Source organism: Mus pahari, chromosome 20 (genome assembly GCF_900095145.1).
Source record: "Mus pahari chromosome 20, PAHARI_EIJ_v1.1, whole genome shotgun sequence".
In the NCBI taxonomy this organism is placed as follows: domain Eukaryota; kingdom Metazoa; phylum Chordata; class Mammalia; order Rodentia; family Muridae; genus Mus; species Mus pahari.
This window is the reverse complement of record NC_034609.1, coordinates 19,886,601-19,902,443: the sequence shown is the minus strand read 5'-3', so window position 1 is coordinate 19,902,443 and position 15,843 is coordinate 19,886,601. Positions and strand designations below refer to the sequence as shown.

General features: G+C 43.1%; 2 protein-coding genes across 8 annotated transcripts in view; one reads left to right on the top strand and one right to left on the bottom strand.

The window, feature by feature from the left end:
* Cnot1 (CCR4-NOT transcription complex subunit 1) overlaps nt 1-11,371 on the top strand; it is an 84,573-nt gene extending 73,202 nt beyond the window's left edge. For all 6 annotated transcript variants that reach the window (XM_029532495.1, XM_029532496.1, XM_029532494.1 and 3 more), the window contains exons 40-49: nt 829-1,077; nt 2,209-2,372; nt 2,931-3,048; nt 4,028-4,129; nt 5,553-5,726; nt 6,936-7,085; nt 7,939-8,119; nt 9,826-9,958; nt 10,732-10,866; nt 11,023-11,371. In XM_029532495.1, the coding sequence (XP_029388355.1) occupies nt 829-1,077; nt 2,209-2,372; nt 2,931-3,048; nt 4,028-4,129; nt 5,553-5,726; nt 6,936-7,085; nt 7,939-8,119; nt 9,826-9,958; nt 10,732-10,866; nt 11,023-11,101 (1,485 nt within the window). In that variant the 3' untranslated portion in view covers nt 11,102-11,371. The remainder of the gene's footprint in view (nt 1-828; nt 1,078-2,208; nt 2,373-2,930; nt 3,049-4,027; nt 4,130-5,552; nt 5,727-6,935; nt 7,086-7,938; nt 8,120-9,825; nt 9,959-10,731; nt 10,867-11,022) is intronic.
* A 675-nt stretch (nt 11,372-12,046) lies between these two features.
* Setd6 (SET domain containing 6, protein lysine methyltransferase) lies at nt 12,047-15,559 on the bottom strand. 2 transcript variants are annotated; one of them, XM_021220573.2, is made up of 7 exons: nt 15,176-15,559; nt 14,954-15,095; nt 14,647-14,841; nt 14,406-14,526; nt 13,307-13,487; nt 13,073-13,215; nt 12,047-12,935 (listed from the first exon to the last, which is right to left on the bottom strand). In XM_021220573.2, the coding sequence occupies exons 1-7, from the start codon at nt 15,507-15,509 to the stop codon at nt 12,633-12,635; spliced, it is 1,419 nt and encodes a 472-aa protein (XP_021076232.1). In that variant the 5' UTR covers nt 15,510-15,559; the 3' UTR covers nt 12,047-12,632. The 2 variants fall into 2 exon arrangements, with proteins under 2 accessions (XP_021076232.1, XP_029388357.1); XM_029532497.1 differs by having other exon boundaries at nt 15,483-15,509.
* Between the last annotated feature and the right edge of the window lie 284 nt (nt 15,560-15,843).

The following is a 15,843-nucleotide window of genomic DNA, read 5'->3' as shown; positions in this document are numbered from 1 at the left end:
GGTTTGGGAACATTGTTTGTGTAATTCAAACCTTTAACTGTTTTATTATCAAGATAGTTAAATTGTTTAAAATTTCCAAGATGACTTTATCCCCCCCCCCCCCCCCCCAGGTTCTTAAGTAAGCACTGACCCCTTCCGTCTGCCACTTTACCACTAGTGTTACTTCCCTGTTGCTGCCTCTCTGAGACAGTGTGGCTGTGTGCGTGTCCTCACCTGGAGCTAGTCTTTCTACTAATTGTAACAGTATAAAGGATCATTACATTTAATTGACATAATCCTGGGTATTTATTAAATTAATGATTTTTCTGCAGATAAAGTTTTAAAAAAATGCTGCCACTGGTTAAATAAGAGGAAGGCATCTATGAAGAGAATTTCTAAAAGTTAGCTTTATTAATATAATTTCCCAAACTGTAGATGTCTTTTTATTTAATGTTAATATCTCTTTGTTAGCTTCAATCTTCTCCATGAATTAAAACTGAGAGGAAGCCGGGCGTGGTGGCGCATGCCTTTAATCCCAGCACTCGGGAGGCAGAGGCAGGCAGATTTCTGAGTTCGAGGCCAGCCTGGTCTACAGAGTGAGTTCCAGGACAGCCAGGGCTACACAGAGAAACCCTGTCTCGGAAAAAAACAAAAAACAAAAAAAAAAATAAAATAAAACTGAGAGGAACTCTGCCATGTCTCCTTCATAACAGGGAAGTCGTTTTCCTAATGGCATCCTTTCAGAGTAAGGAGTTAAATTGAGTATAGACTAGAGTTTGCCATTTGAAAGCTAACTGTGTAAAGTGGATTTTGAGGATGGTCTCACCATGTTGATTATTCCCACTATAGATGCACCAACAAGGAATACTTAAAACTGATGACCTCATAACAAGGTTTTTTCGTCTTTGCACTGAAATGTGTGTTGAAATCAGTTACCGTGCTCAGGCGGAGCAGCAGCACAACCCTGCGGCTAACCCTACCATGATCCGGGCCAAGTGCTACCACAACCTGGACGCCTTTGTCCGCCTCATTGCATTGTTAGTGAAGCACTCTGGGGAGGCCACCAACACTGTCACCAAGATCAACCTGCTCAATAAGGTCTGGAATCCTTTCTTGACTTGAAGATTTTTGTGTTCTCTGATCCGTTGTAGTGTGTGCCCCCCCCCACCCCCCACCACCACCATTGTTTGAGACAGGGTCTCATTGTAGCCCTCGCTGGCCTGGAACCCAGACTGTCCTCAGACTCCACCTCCCCTGCCCGTGAGGTGCTGACTGAAGGGCATCCCCTACACCCAGCCCCCAAATCTTTTTCCGTCTGGAAATGAAATAGAAGAGATAGTATCCATATATTGTGTAGCAGAATTTAAAGAGGGAGATGCAATTGGTGTGTTGGTGTTTTTGATGATGATCCAAACAAGAGATTGTGGTAGCTGGTGCTCTCCTGCCTCCACTCGTGTCTGATTGGGTCATTAGGAATGGCATTTAATTATTGACCTGATTTAGACAGTGGGAATCATGAAAATTTGAATATCAAACTAGTACAAGACTGTAAACCTTGACTATAGTTTTGTCTGTGGAGAAATACAAGTGGGTCCTTACTGTCCCGCCCTGACCGTGGAGCACCCACACTTCCTGCCAAGCAAAGTGGGAATCGTTGCCCTACGTAGACTTCAGGCCACATTAGACAGTCTAACCTTGTTGGAGTTCAACATGATGAAATGTGGAGAGACGTCCAGGTTTCTATACCTTTAGAAAAAAACAGTGGCCTTTATTGAGAATATAGAAGTTTGGTCCAGAAACAAATTTAAAAAACAAAACAAAACAGAAAACAACTCTTGAGTCAATCTAATTTCCCTTTGGCTGGCTGCCAGCATAGAAATTTGTGTCTAAACGGCATGTATCTTTCCTTTATTGTTTGTAGTGCTTACTGAGTTCAGCATAAGTAATCTGCGGCTGCTAGTGCAGGCCTGAGTGAGTAAGGAGATAGGAAATCACCATGGAACTTGGAAGTTCAAAGCCAGTTTTTGGGCAGCTTAGTGAGACTTTGTTTTGTTTGTTTGTTTGTTTGTTTTGTTTGTTTTGTTCTTCTTTTTTTAAAGCCTGAATATAACACTCAAGTGTTAAGCACTCAGCGTTTGGGAGGGCCTAGGTTCAATCCAAGACACAGGTAAAGGTGATGAGCGGCTTATCTGTATGGTTGATGGGATGTAATCTGTATGTTCTGTATAGGTTCTCGGTATAGTAGTGGGAGTTCTCCTTCAGGATCATGATGTTCGGCAGAGTGAATTTCAGCAGCTTCCGTACCATAGGATCTTTATCATGCTGCTGTTGGAGCTCAATGCACCCGAGCATGTATTGGAAACCATTAATTTCCAGACTCTTACCGCTTTCTGGTGAGTGTTGTGTATAGTAGAGATTTCTATTTGTTGTTATCTAATATAGGGTCTCATAGGTCAGGTTTGATCTCAAAAGGTCCTCTATTGCTGAAGGTGGCCTTGAACTCCCAATTCGAGCTTCCAAGAGCTGGAATTACAGGCACACACCCCAACACCCAACTTATGGTTGATCTTTGTAGGTGTCAGAGGTTGTGCTGGGATCCCAGGCAGTATTTTGCTGAAATTTAAGGACTGTTGGTTAAGTGAGGTAAAAGTCAGGTAGAACTTTGATTTTTTTTTTTTTTAAAGACTTATTTATTATATGTAAATACACTGTAGCTGTCTTCAGACACCCCAGAAGAGGGTGTCAGATCTCCTTATGGATAGTTGTGAGCCACCATGTGGTTGCTGGGATTTGAACTCAGGACCTCCGGAAGAGCAGTCATTGCTCTTAATCACTGAGCCATCTCTCCAGCCCTTGATATGTTTTGGTGTGTGTTTCATTGTAAAGTCTACATTTGTCTACTACATGTGTTTACTCTATTTCAATTTGTGCTTCTGAAATTTTTTTTTCAGCAATACATTCCACATCTTGAGACCTACTAAAGCTCCTGGCTTTGTATATGCTTGGCTTGAATTGATTTCCCATCGGATCTTTATTGCAAGAATGCTGGCACATACGCCACAGCAGAAGGTGTGGCTGCAGTTTATCTCCTACAGATGAAGCCTGTAACTACCTGGGGCTTTCTAGCACTTTTTATGTCATTTTTATTAGTCACGTAGTAGTAGAAGAGGCTTAGGCTTATCAAGTCCTTGACTACATCTAAATAAAGGCTTTGCTGGGTGACGAAGTATTGCTTTTCTAGCTTTGCTATGGACCAGCTATGTCGGTCTCTTTATGCTAGAGATATTAACAGTATTTAGGAGGAGTTTGTCACTGCAGTAAATGGCAAAGGAGTACTGTATATAGTAAGTACCTTCATCTGTTCCTTCAGACCAGAAGAAAATTGTTTTGAAAGTGAAGTAGCCTCTTAATGAATTTGTCCTCTGGTTTCCAAATGCAATCCATGGTGTACAGACACATGCATGGTGTGCACATAAAAAGAATGAACTAGAATTTGTGTGGTTGGTGATACTATAGTAAGTAGGCCACTTGGGGCTAAAGGTACAGAATTGAGGCTATAAATTCAGCAAGGTTATTTACTAGGAATTGGGAGTAAGAAAAGAAATAGTTGATCCAGAACTTAAAAGAAGGAATTATGGCAAACAGCCTACAGTTGGTTTGATACTATATCTGAAATTTCCTCAGGGTGGTCTCCTTTCTCTTTAGTTTTCTTATAGGCACAAAGTTAAATATTTTCCAAAAGTTTTGGAGTCCTGTTGTTTTAGATAACATTATCCACTACTGTAATACTTAGACTTTTTGTTTTGTTGGATGTTTGTGTTTCTGGCTGGCTTGGAACTTAGTTTTCCTCCTCAGCCTCCTGTGTGCTAGTGTTATAGACACATCCCACCACACTGAGCTGATACTTCATTTTGCTAGGATCCAGTCTAGGAGAGGCCCTCATGTCAGGTTACTATAGATAAGATGCAGTATAGTGACTTGGGCAAGTTTGTGGTAGCCGAACAACTTGTAAATGTTAGTACAACTCACGTACGTTTCTTTCTTTTAGGGGTGGCCTATGTATGCTCAGCTGTTGATTGATTTATTCAAATATTTAGCACCTTTCCTTAGAAATGTGGAACTCACTAAACCTATGCAAATCCTCTATAAGGTAATTTTTACTTATACATAACTTAAAAATGTTTTTATATGGGAACTATTGTTATGCTTTTACAGTATTATTTGGTACTCAGAGGCCTTACCTAAGGATACTCTTGTGGTATGTGCATCTACCAGTGTACCTTTTCAGTGGAAAGTTGTTCTCTCCTCATCTTTTGTCTATCTCTTGCACTGCACTCCCAACCTCCACCATCTTAAGCCATTTGCTACAATCTCACTGGGGAATTTAACTTCTATTTCCTTAATGTTTTCTTGTTTGTTTGTTTGTTTTACTTTTTTTGGTAGATTTATTTTATGTGTATAACTTTTGCTTGCCTGTCTGCGTGCATTTATGTGCACCACATGTGTGTCTGGTGCTCAGGAAATAAAGAAGAGGGTGATGGATTCCCAGGAACTGGATACAGATAGTTGAGAGGCATCGTGTGGGTGCTCGGAAGCAACCCCGATCCTCTACAAGAGCATCAAGTGTCATCTCTGCAGGGACGCTTAATTTTTGGAGGCAGAGCTTCACTATTTAGCCCTGATTTACCTAGAACTCAGAGTTCCTCCTGCCTCTGTCTCACTCTTGTTAGAATTAAAAGCATGCACTATCTCACCTTCTTAGTGAGATTTTCATATATAGATATATCTTTTTGTCATGTTCCTTCCAGTAGTTTGCTCATGTTCTCCGTGTTTTTTTTGTTTTGTTTTACATTTTTATTTTTTGACTTTATTTTTCTATAGCACTGGGGATAGAACTTAGGGCCTTCTTAAACATACAAGGCTATCTCGTTGCTAAGGTGTTCTTCCTATTTATATATCAGAATTGTTGAATTTACCATTCTTGTTAAGAACTAAAAAAGGCTAGCTTTGATCCTATCCCCATTTTCAGTAGTTTTCTTGCTAGTTTGCCTTTTTACTTGTGTTAGTCCTCTTTCTAGTTTCTGAAGATAAATGTGGTAGCATTGGGTTTTGCAGAATATTTGTGTGCTTGATTTAAGGCTTTAGCTCCTAAAGCTAATGTTTTCATGATTTCTGCATGTAACTTTTTATAATCTTATATTCTTATTCCCTGAACACCAGACACACATGTGGTGCATGGTGTATGTATTAATTAAAGCCTATAGGTTTTATTGTTGTTGTTTTTTATTATATGTAAGTACACTGTAGCTGTCTTTAGACACCCCAGAAGAGGGCATCAGATCTCATTACAAGATGGTTGTGAGCCATCATATGGTTGCTGGGATTTGAATTCATGACCTTCAGAAAAAGAGTCAGCTCTCTTGACCGCTGAGCCATCTCTCCAGCCCGTTGTTGTTGTTGCTTTTAATGTTAATAAAATATATTTTTGATATTTTTGACCTGAGTTGAAATTTATAATGGGGAAAAAAAAAATACTGCTTTCTTAGTATGGAACTTTTTCCCTTTCTATGCAGGGTACTCTAAGAGTGCTGCTGGTTCTTTTGCATGATTTCCCAGAGTTCCTTTGTGATTACCATTATGGGTTCTGTGATGTGATCCCTCCTAATTGTATCCAGTTAAGAAATTTGATCCTGAGTGCCTTCCCAAGAAATATGAGGCTCCCAGACCCATTCACTCCTAATCTGAAGGTAAAGTTTTAGCAGATAGAACATGTTTGTTTTGTTTTTGCTACAGTTTTCCTGGGGATTTAACTTCCAGTTCCTTAATGTTTTCTTGATTTTTTTTTTTTTTTTTTTTTTTTTTTTTTTTTTTTGCTTTTTAAAGTTTTTCCCCTTAGATTGATTTTATGTGCATATGTTTGAGTTTATGTGTAGCATGTGCCTGTGGGACCTGCAGAGGCAATAAGGTAGTGTGGGTCCGTGGAACTAGAATCTGAGACGATAGTGAGCTGCCATGTGGTGCTGGGCTCTTTAAGAGTCCAGTTCCCAGCATTGGGCCATCGTTGTAGCTCCTAAAGGGAAAGTTATTATCTCAACATTTCAGCCCCTCTCTGATAATCAGTATATTTAGTCCCCCTCTCCAGCACATACACACTTTAGGTATTGATACTTTTAGGGGAGCCGATTCTATTACAATTTTGATGAGGGGATACTGTCGTTGAATATTAGTCAACTGTTTTCTCACATTTTTAACATGGTTTAATTATCAAACCCCAGACTGAATGGTAGGCAGTTGCTAGTTCCACACTGTATAATTGAAGAACAAAGTGGTCTTTGTAATGTCTATAGCTCACAAGTTTTCATGTGCATGTGTTAAAATTATTTAAGGAAGAGGAACCACTTAAAAATCATACCACCATTAACATAAAAGTACCCTTTTAAATTTGCTCATAGCTCTTCTTTTTTAAGGTCCTTAAACATTTTAAAGCACATATTTGTCTGGGGCTTCTTGGTAGTAATCTCCTGTACTGATTTGAAATCTAAGGTTGGGGAAAAAATGGTTAATGGTGCAAATTAGATGGGCACAAAATAGTCTTTAATTTCTTTTCTTTTTAAAGATTTTATTTATTATATATAAATACACCATGGCGGTCTTCAGACACTCCAGAAGAGGGAGTCAGATCTTGTTACAGATGGTTGTGAGCCACCATGTGGTTGCTGGGATTTGAACTCAGGACCTCTGGAAGAGCAGTCAGTATTCTTAACTTCTGAGCCATCTCTCCAGGTCCTAATTTCTTTTCAAATAATGAGAAACAGCTAACGTTGTATGACAAGAAAAGGTGGATTTGTAGTAATCAGTCTATGTGTATGTATAGTTTTAGAAAGCCATCCTAACACATCTATGAAGGAGAAGGGTTTGTTAACATCTGGTTGATTGTGATTCTTGATGTGTGGCAGGTGGACATGTTAAGCGAAATTAACATCGCACCTCGGATCCTCACCAATTTCACTGGAGTGATGCCGCCTCAGTTCAAAAAGGATTTGGATTCCTATCTTAAAACTCGGTCGCCGGTCACTTTCCTGTCTGATCTGCGTAGTAACCTACAGGTCAGTTGGTTTGACTTAAGTTCTTTGCTGTGTCTTCTGTAGAGTGCAGTTTGTGTGCACTGTCCATCTATGTCCCATTTTCAGATTAGTATTTCAGCCTGATGTAGAAACATTGAAGTTGAATGTGGCAGTACAGGTTTAGCACAGAGGAGACTGGGGCAGACAGATGACAAGCTTGCGGCCACCATTAGGGCAAGACCTCATCCCTGGACATACACACATCCCCAAATTCAAGTATTGTAATCGTTCATTGGGTGAGCTTACTTGAGTTATATACTTTACTAATAGTTCATCTTTCACCCAGTTATAGATGAGACCACTAGGGGAAAAACATTACTTTCCTGCAAGACCTGACGGCATTTCTAAATAGAGTGATTGTATTTTTCCTTTATGGAGTGACTTGAAGTGGAATTGGCTCTGCAGTGTTAGCATAGTGTGCAACAACTTCTTTCTCTAAATTATATGATTGAGGTTGTGCTTGAAATTTATTTTAGAGTTGTATCATGAGCAAAAGTATTTGGTTTTCCAAAGGAACACCAGTCTTCTAGTAGAATCACTCTTAGGGCAGCTGCACATTTGTACAGCTCACAACCTTGAATAAGTTTCTTATATTTAAGTCACGAAGAATATCAACAACTATCTATCCCTTTCAGAGAAAGAAGGCTTGAGAAACAGTAGTGCTGCCAGCCCAGCGGTGCACACCTTTCTTTAACCCCAGCACAGGGAGCAGAGGCAGGGCGATCTCTGCATTTGAATCTAGCCAGAGCTACTGTGAGATCCTGTCTCTGGAAAAATTGAAATATTAAGTGTTATTCATAGTTCTATGGTAAATTTTTCTCTTTTGCTCATTTAGGTATCTAATGAGCCTGGGAATCGCTATAACCTCCAGCTTATCAATGCATTGGTGCTCTACGTAGGGACTCAGGCTATCGCACACATCCACAACAAGGGCAGCACGCCATCAATGAGCACCATCACCCATTCAGCACACATGGACATCTTCCAGAACCTGGCTGTGGACCTAGACACTGAGGGTGAGTGCAGCAGCTGGCCATTGGCATCATTAGATTCTCTGTACTTTGCCACAGTTATAATCGAAAGAATCTAGAAATGTCCTTTAAGCTACAATAAGGAATGCTTTATTTACTTATTTATTTATTTTTATAAAAGATGAAGAAAATGGTCCCAAATCTTATCCTGTAAGTAAAGATGGTATGCCAGAGTGCAATAAAATGTGTAAAATAAGTATGTTCTTTTTGATAACCTACATCTGGAGGTCATACTACATTGTTTATAAGTTTGTCTTTACCAACGTTTATTAGGGTCTACTTGACGGGGAACAGGACACATTATTGAATGTAAGAAGATAACGGACCAGAGCTTGCTGTTCCTCTGTAGGAAGTGTACATGATACTTCGCTGTGGTGTCTCCTGGCTAACACTGCGCTGTTTCTTTCGGTGGTCAATATTCAGAACCCCCAGCTTAGTGCTAAAGAAGCTCTGCTCGTTGTTTTGTTTTTCCCTTAGAAATTCATTGGCCTCATTTTTATTGTTGCTCCATGCATATGTGTGTATGTATATGCATACATATTGGGGTGGGGGTAACTGTTTCTGTGCTATCGGTCAGGTATGTAGTGTGTCTACAGGAGCTGAGGGTGGTTTTGAAGATTGAGCAACTCGCGCTTCAGTCCAGATCCACTACTTACGTTCACAGTCGTTAGGCTTCTGCCAGAAATCTTAGTGTTTGCTTTGAACTTGGTCTTCAGGGCATCCCTCACTGCTTTGGCACTGATCTAGGACAACCAGATGTAGGTGAATCCAGTCTGTTGCCAGTATGCCACCATGGTGTTAGGAGTGGAGCATGTCAGGAGGAACTAACTGCTAGGTCACTTCAGACTACTAATATATTTTATAACCTGCTCAGCCTGTATGATTGTTAGCTGTGCGCATGTTCTCAGGGCTGACCATTCGGGATTGGATAGCCAGTTGCTGGTCTCTTTGGGAAGACAAGACTGTTTTTTTGGTTGCCTGTAGTTCTTTGTGTAGAATTGAGGCCTCATGTTACATCCTTTAGACAAGCGTTTAAGGGTCTTTGTGATCAATGGTACAAACAAGATAATCAAATACAGATAAGAGATCTACTGCCACCTGAGCATGGTGGAAGATTCTAGATTTGAAACTTTCTCTCCAGTTACTCTACCAAAGTACTTTTCAGAGTATAAGGATCATTAGGGGCAAGAGTCTTATAAGGGCTTTCAGGTTAGGACTGTTTAGTCAGAGGAGACATTGCCTTCATTGTGTTTATTTCATGTGTACAATTTTACAAGTACTACATGAAATCAAATGTTTTAACTAGTTGGATATTGAGACAATGCAGAACTAGCTTTCCATAATTGTAACATTAAAGGAAATTTGTAGGATGTGAAACAGCAGTCCTTCAAGATTTTCAGTAAAAAAAAATTTTTTTTTAAAGAATGTAAGGTATTTTGCTGATTCATAATATGGATTGCAAATAAAACCTACAGAAGCAAAAAAAAAAAAAAAAAAATGTTGGTATCCAGAAAACCACTAGTAAATTACAACATTAGAATAACCTTCACAGTTTGCCCAAGGCCCACCATGCTAATTATGTCTGACTGGTGGTATGAGTCCCCTTAAGAAACCAAAGCCTAAAGAAACTCATTTGTCTCTCATACTGGCCTTTCAGAGTAAATCCTAAATCTAGTTTCCCTAATTTCTAGGCCGGTATCTCTTCTTAAATGCAATTGCAAACCAGCTTCGGTACCCAAACAGCCACACTCACTACTTCAGCTGCACCATGTTGTACCTTTTTGCCGAGGCGAACACTGAGGCAATCCAGGAGCAGATCACAAGGTGAGAGGTCATGATGCCTTAGGGGGCTCTTTTCTCCTGTATTCGACTCTCCTGAAATTCACTCTGTAGACTAGGCTGGTTCAAACTTGGGCATCCAACTGTTCCTGCCTCCTGAGGGCTGGGATGGATGGTGCGCACCACCACTGACTGCCTTGGCTGTATTCTGAATGAGTTCTGTGCATTCCCAGTTTCGCTGTTTTATTATGCTGAACCATGTCTAAGGAGTCACAAAACAAGTTGATATGGACAGTAGTTTGCTTTGAAATGCTGGGGACTAGTTTACAATAAAAGCAACATTGTAGTTTCTTGGTGGTAGCCGTGGCAATAATGTTTTTTAATCCAGAATCTTGTTGACATTTTTGTGTGCTTCATGTTTTTAAGGTTTTAAAGGGAAACAGTAGGGTCATATTATTTTGTTTAAACTATATAGGATTGGAGATTAGTGCACAGTATAGTGGGGTGTGCATAGACTTCTAATTTACCTGTTCACCCAACTAAATACTTGTGCCTGTGGTCCTTACCTACATCTGAACTGTGCTTACTGCGTGCTTGGGTGGCACTGCACCAATTTATTTGTAATTATGTCTAAGGTTTCAGCAGCAAAGGCCTTACTCTTTGCCACCAGGAAACAAAAAAGTATAAGCAAAGAATTGGTACTAGCCAGCATTTGTCATGTAGGAAAAATTTCACCTATTTCCATATGCTAAATTCTAGGTGCATAGTTGTGAATTTGTTTTTTATGTATTAACTAACTCTTCTATACCCCCTTTTAGGGTTCTCTTGGAACGGTTGATTGTAAATAGGCCACATCCTTGGGGTCTTCTTATCACCTTCATTGAGCTGATTAAAAACCCAGCATTTAAGTTCTGGAACCATGAATTTGTACACTGTGCCCCAGAGATTGAAAAGTGAGTTAAAATGTTAATTACCAAGCAGAGAGACAGAAAGAATTCGTCTAATTTGGGTCTATGAATTAAAAGGGCAGTTATACCTAATTCAGATTAAGAGCTCTTTAGGTCTAAAGTTTGTTGTGAAGTTAATTGGTGCTTGTCTCCACTTCTCAGGTTATTTCAGTCTGTTGCACAGTGCTGCATGGGACAGAAGCAGGCTCAGCAAGTGATGGAGGGGACCGGTGCCAGCTAGATGAACTGTGTATATCCCTTGCAGATGCATCAGCCTTGGTCCGCTGAACCAAGTTCATAAACTGAAGACTCCTCCTGACTTTCCTAGCCCTTTGGTTCTCAGGGGTCTGCCCAGCCAACTGCTGGGGTTGGTCTCCTGTCTATATGGGCAAGTTCCAAAGTTTAAATGCATTTTTTTTTTTTTTTTGACTCTTGGCCAAAATTTAGAAGATGCTGTGAATATCATTTTGAACTTGTGTAAATATATGAAAGAGAAAACTTTTGTCTGGAACTTCTTGGGTTTGTGTAAAAGTGTGTATGTATGTAAACTACCTTGTAACAGGCAGTTGATGGCATGCTCTTGTCTCAGGCATAGCAGCATGTCTTCTGACATCCGTGACATTCCAAAGATTAGCAAAATATTGAATTCATGAAGCTTTTTTTACAAGCTAGGGAAGCTTAAAAAGCCACTTAAGTTATAAGTGTAGACTAGATAGACCAGGGGTTCTGCTTGCCTCTGGAAAGGTAGTTGACCTATTTGGTGGTCCTAAGGGAGAACATACCCGAAGAGGAAACCATCTCTGGCCTGCGATTCTGCATCACCATGTTTAGGCTATACAGCCTAGTTAAATAACAAGAGTCAAAAAGACTACTACAGCTGCTTTTTGTAAGGATCAGGATCGTAAATGTTCCATGAACAGCTAGGCCCATGTTATATTTTGTAGCCTTTATAGTTTCTGGGCCTTAATCAGCTTTCATGTATGTGAAGACAGTAAACATTAAAGTCATGACATGCATATCAGTCCACTGTGCTTTTCTCAGTAGCAGCAGCCAGTGCTGGTGGTAAACGTGGACAGCCCGGTCGACTGAGAAATAGTCAAAATATGTGAGTACAGTGTTGCTGTCTTCAGACACACCAGAAGAGGGCATCAGCTCCCATTACAGATGGTTGTGAGCTACCGTTTAGTTATCGGAATTGAACTCAGGACCTCTCTGGAAGAGCAGTCAGTGCTCTTAGCCACTGAGCCATCCCTCCAGCCCAATAGTCACTTCTTAATGACCAGATTTTCCTATCACTACTTGATTCTTGATTCCTGCTATTGCATAGCCTAGGCTAGCCATCTCTTGCCTCACTGGGACATTACAGCCATCCCCATGTACACCATTTCTGGGCCGACTGGAGGAAGCTGTTAGAGCAATTCCACTTATAATTTGTCCTTGAGAGGTGAGATGTGATAAGACTGATGGTCTGGTAAGAGATGTCATACTTCACAGGAATATGCTAAAGAAAGTTCAAACTTCTCAAAGTTGAACTCAGCCCATGTTTGTTTATTAAGTTCTAAAAAAAAGCTATCTGATGGGATTAGTAAAAAATAGCATGCTCCTGAGTCTGCTGACACCAATCCAAAAGTGCCAACATGTAACCCTTGCCTCGATGGACCCAAGTTACCTTTTAGCTACTTTTCCTTTAACTGCCAAATAGCAAAAGTCCCAAATTTCCCTCCTTTCCAACCAACAGAACATGACCTTAAAAAGGTTCTCAGGAAGCCTGCTTAACTTGTGAGTTCCAACACCCGATGTAAGATCATCTTCTGACCATAGCGGACCTGTAAGGCTTGCTGTTCTCGCCAGCTCAGCTTGGCATAGGCCTCCTTATTACTGAGTAACTCCTGCTCAGTTTTTAAGTCTGTGGCATAGGTCTGTAGGGTCAACAGAACGCTGTTGCGAAGAAGCCATTTCCATGATTCTTGGAGCTTGGGTATATCTGTGATTGCCAAACTGTCGTCTTCTGTCTCCTCTCCCCATCTAGCCCGTTCTTTATAGTCTCTGAACTCCTCAGCAGGCATGCACAGCACCTACAAGAAACATGGGCCCTTCAGTTGGGATGTGCTACTTACTATCTGTGAGCTTCAAGACAACGTACCACTGTAGACAGGTCCCTCTCCTTGTCTTTGATTTTATTCTAAATACCAGCAACCTGTCAGCCCGGTACCTTAAGTGTGGTGGCAAGCTCCTCTTCAGTCAGCACCTCCTCACAACCTATCACAAAGGCTCCCTCTTCCCCTACCATCTCCTGTTTGCACAAGAAATCCCAGCGTTCACACAAGAGCAGCTTTTCAGTTTCATCCTTTGTTCCTATAAAGTAATGGACGGAGAGAACTGACATCAACTCCAGCAAGCCAACTGCAGTCAAGAGGTATGCAGAACCTGGGATGGGCAGACGCACCCTGTAGTGCAGCATCTCGGACTGTCACCATCTGAATGTCAGCTGTGTCATCTGTGTTGTTAGGATAGGGCTCAGCAAAACCATACATATGAATCAGTTGCCAGTTAGCCATTTGCCCATATGTGTTGAAGATTTCATGACCTTCAAGAATGGGCTGGGTAGCCACCATCCGGAGATAATCCTGGGTCAAAAGGATAAAGCTAGGACCACACCATAGCCCCCACCAGACCACTTCTCTCTTGGAAGAGTCTGTGGCTCAGGCCACAGACCATTTGTCTACTGTTAAGCCCTGCATTACTGAGGGGGAGTGAAACCAACTTTAGAGGTCAATTTAGTATATTAGGTGCATCTGCCTAGTTACCTACTCAAGCTTTAAAAAACCAAGCCTGGGCCTGATGATGAACACCCAGTGCTCAGGAGGCAACCTCTTGAGTCTTGGGCTAGCCACGGGTATGTAGTAAGGTCTTAGGACCCTGTCTCAAAAACAGAACAAGTAGCCAGGCGTGGTGGCGCACGTCTTTAATCCCAGCACTCGGGAGGCAGAGGCAGGCGGATTTCTGAGTTCGAGGCCAGCCTGGTCTACAAAGTGAGTTCCAGGACAGCCAGGGCTATACAGAGAAACCCTGTCTTGAAAAAACAAAAACACACACACACACACACACAGAACAAGTTAAACCTCATGTTAAAATAGCAACGGAAACAATAAGTGAGAGTCATCTTACTGCAAAGTTTGACATGTATAGATGAAAACTGGAAGCTATGGGCCTGGAACCTTCGATCCTGCCTCAGCCTCCTAAGATAACAGGTGTAAGAAAGACACACGTCTGCTCCATACAGAATCGACACTAAAGTGGGGCCTGCCTTACTATGCCTCTGGTCCATGAATAGTACTGAACTACCGCTGTTCACGATGCTCTCCACAGGGCCTGAGGTGACTTGGCAGAGCAGGCAGTTATTCTGGTGGACTTAGGGTGGGCCCACACCATCTCAGTTGATACAGTAGCTAATCTCACCGCACTTTCACGATTAGTAGGAAACTGGAGCCCAGTGATTTGGCTTGTAATGCACACCACCTGACCAGGGATAGGGGTCCACTCACTGCAGAGTACTCTAGATTGGCATTATGATTGGCTATGTGGTTTAGTATGTCTGCAGCAGGCACCATCAAGGGTGAGTTGGGCTCCTTTTCATCATCATCTTCCTCCAGCGGTTCTTGAAAGCTGCCGCAGAGAGAACTCAGCTAAGGCCCAGTCTTGGGTGAGGGACCTGGAGTTCATTGTTCTTTCCCCACCTTCCCTCTCAAAGATGAGGGTCTGCTCCTCTAGGCTTCAATCACTGACCTATAAGCCATCACAAGGGCCACGAGCTGCTGATAGAGTTCCAGGGAGCGAACAGAGGAGCTGAAGAGATCGGAGTGAGCCTCCATGAAGGGCAGGACGATGGAATAGTATTCGCTACGGATGTTCACCAAATCCTTCTCCACGGCCTCGGGGACACCTGTACCCTTTAGGAGTCGCAACCGCTCTTCCTCCGGCCTGCAAGGACAGCCCACCCAGGGCCCTTCGCAGCCTTTTCCTGCAGCAGGTGCCCAGTCCCAAAGCAAAGAAACCGCGACAGGTCCTTCCCGGCCCTTCCCTCGGCTCTCACCAAAACATGGGATGTTCCAAACGCCCCAGCTCCGGCCAGAGCGCGAAGTAGGGGCTCCAGGGTGAGGCTGGGGCTTGCAGCTCGTGGAGCAGTGCCAGCAGCAGCGGCACCCACCCAGACAGGCTCTGCAGCGCGCCTCGCTCTAGGGGACACCGGGTGAACGTCCAAGCGCCACTCCCTTGCCAGCCTCCGAGCCGATCCCCCTGCCCCTTCCTTACCCACCTCGCTCCAGCAGGCCGCTGATGGAACAGGTGTGGGGGGACAGAAGCGCGGCCCGCGGCACTGCGAACAGCAGCTCCCCGGCCCGCACGCTCTCCCGCGCCACCATGCCATAGCCGGCCACCGTGCCCTGCCGGCTCACCGTCACCTTAGGACTCAGCTCCAGTCCCACTCGCGTGCACCAGCGCAGGAAGCCGGCCACCGCGTCGCCCTCGGGCTCGCCGCCGCCGGACCCCGCAGGGAGCGGCAGGGGCGCGCGGGCAGCTCTCGGGGAGGTGCAGGGCGCGGCGAGGGGCGACTCGCCTCTTACCCGCGCGCGCTTGGCGGGGGTCGCCATGCTGCGAGCAGTCGCGTCCTCGCTGCGCTTCCGGGGCGGAGCTGGGCGTGTCTACTAAACGGCTCCGGTTTAGGAATCGCGCGTGCGCGTGCGCGTGCGCACAGGCGGGTTCTGTGCTGCCTCCACCCTAGTTCTGGCTGCGTCCCCGAGAGCAGCGTGCAGGGACAAAACAGTTTCTTCCTCCGTGGAGGTTGGGCTGCTGTGCTGTAGTGACCGACTGATGGTTAGTAATAACCATCATTTCACTGACTTTGATTGATAGTCCGTTTACACCAGGGTTTGAAGTGGCCTGAAGGGTTTACACACACACACACACACACACACACACACACAC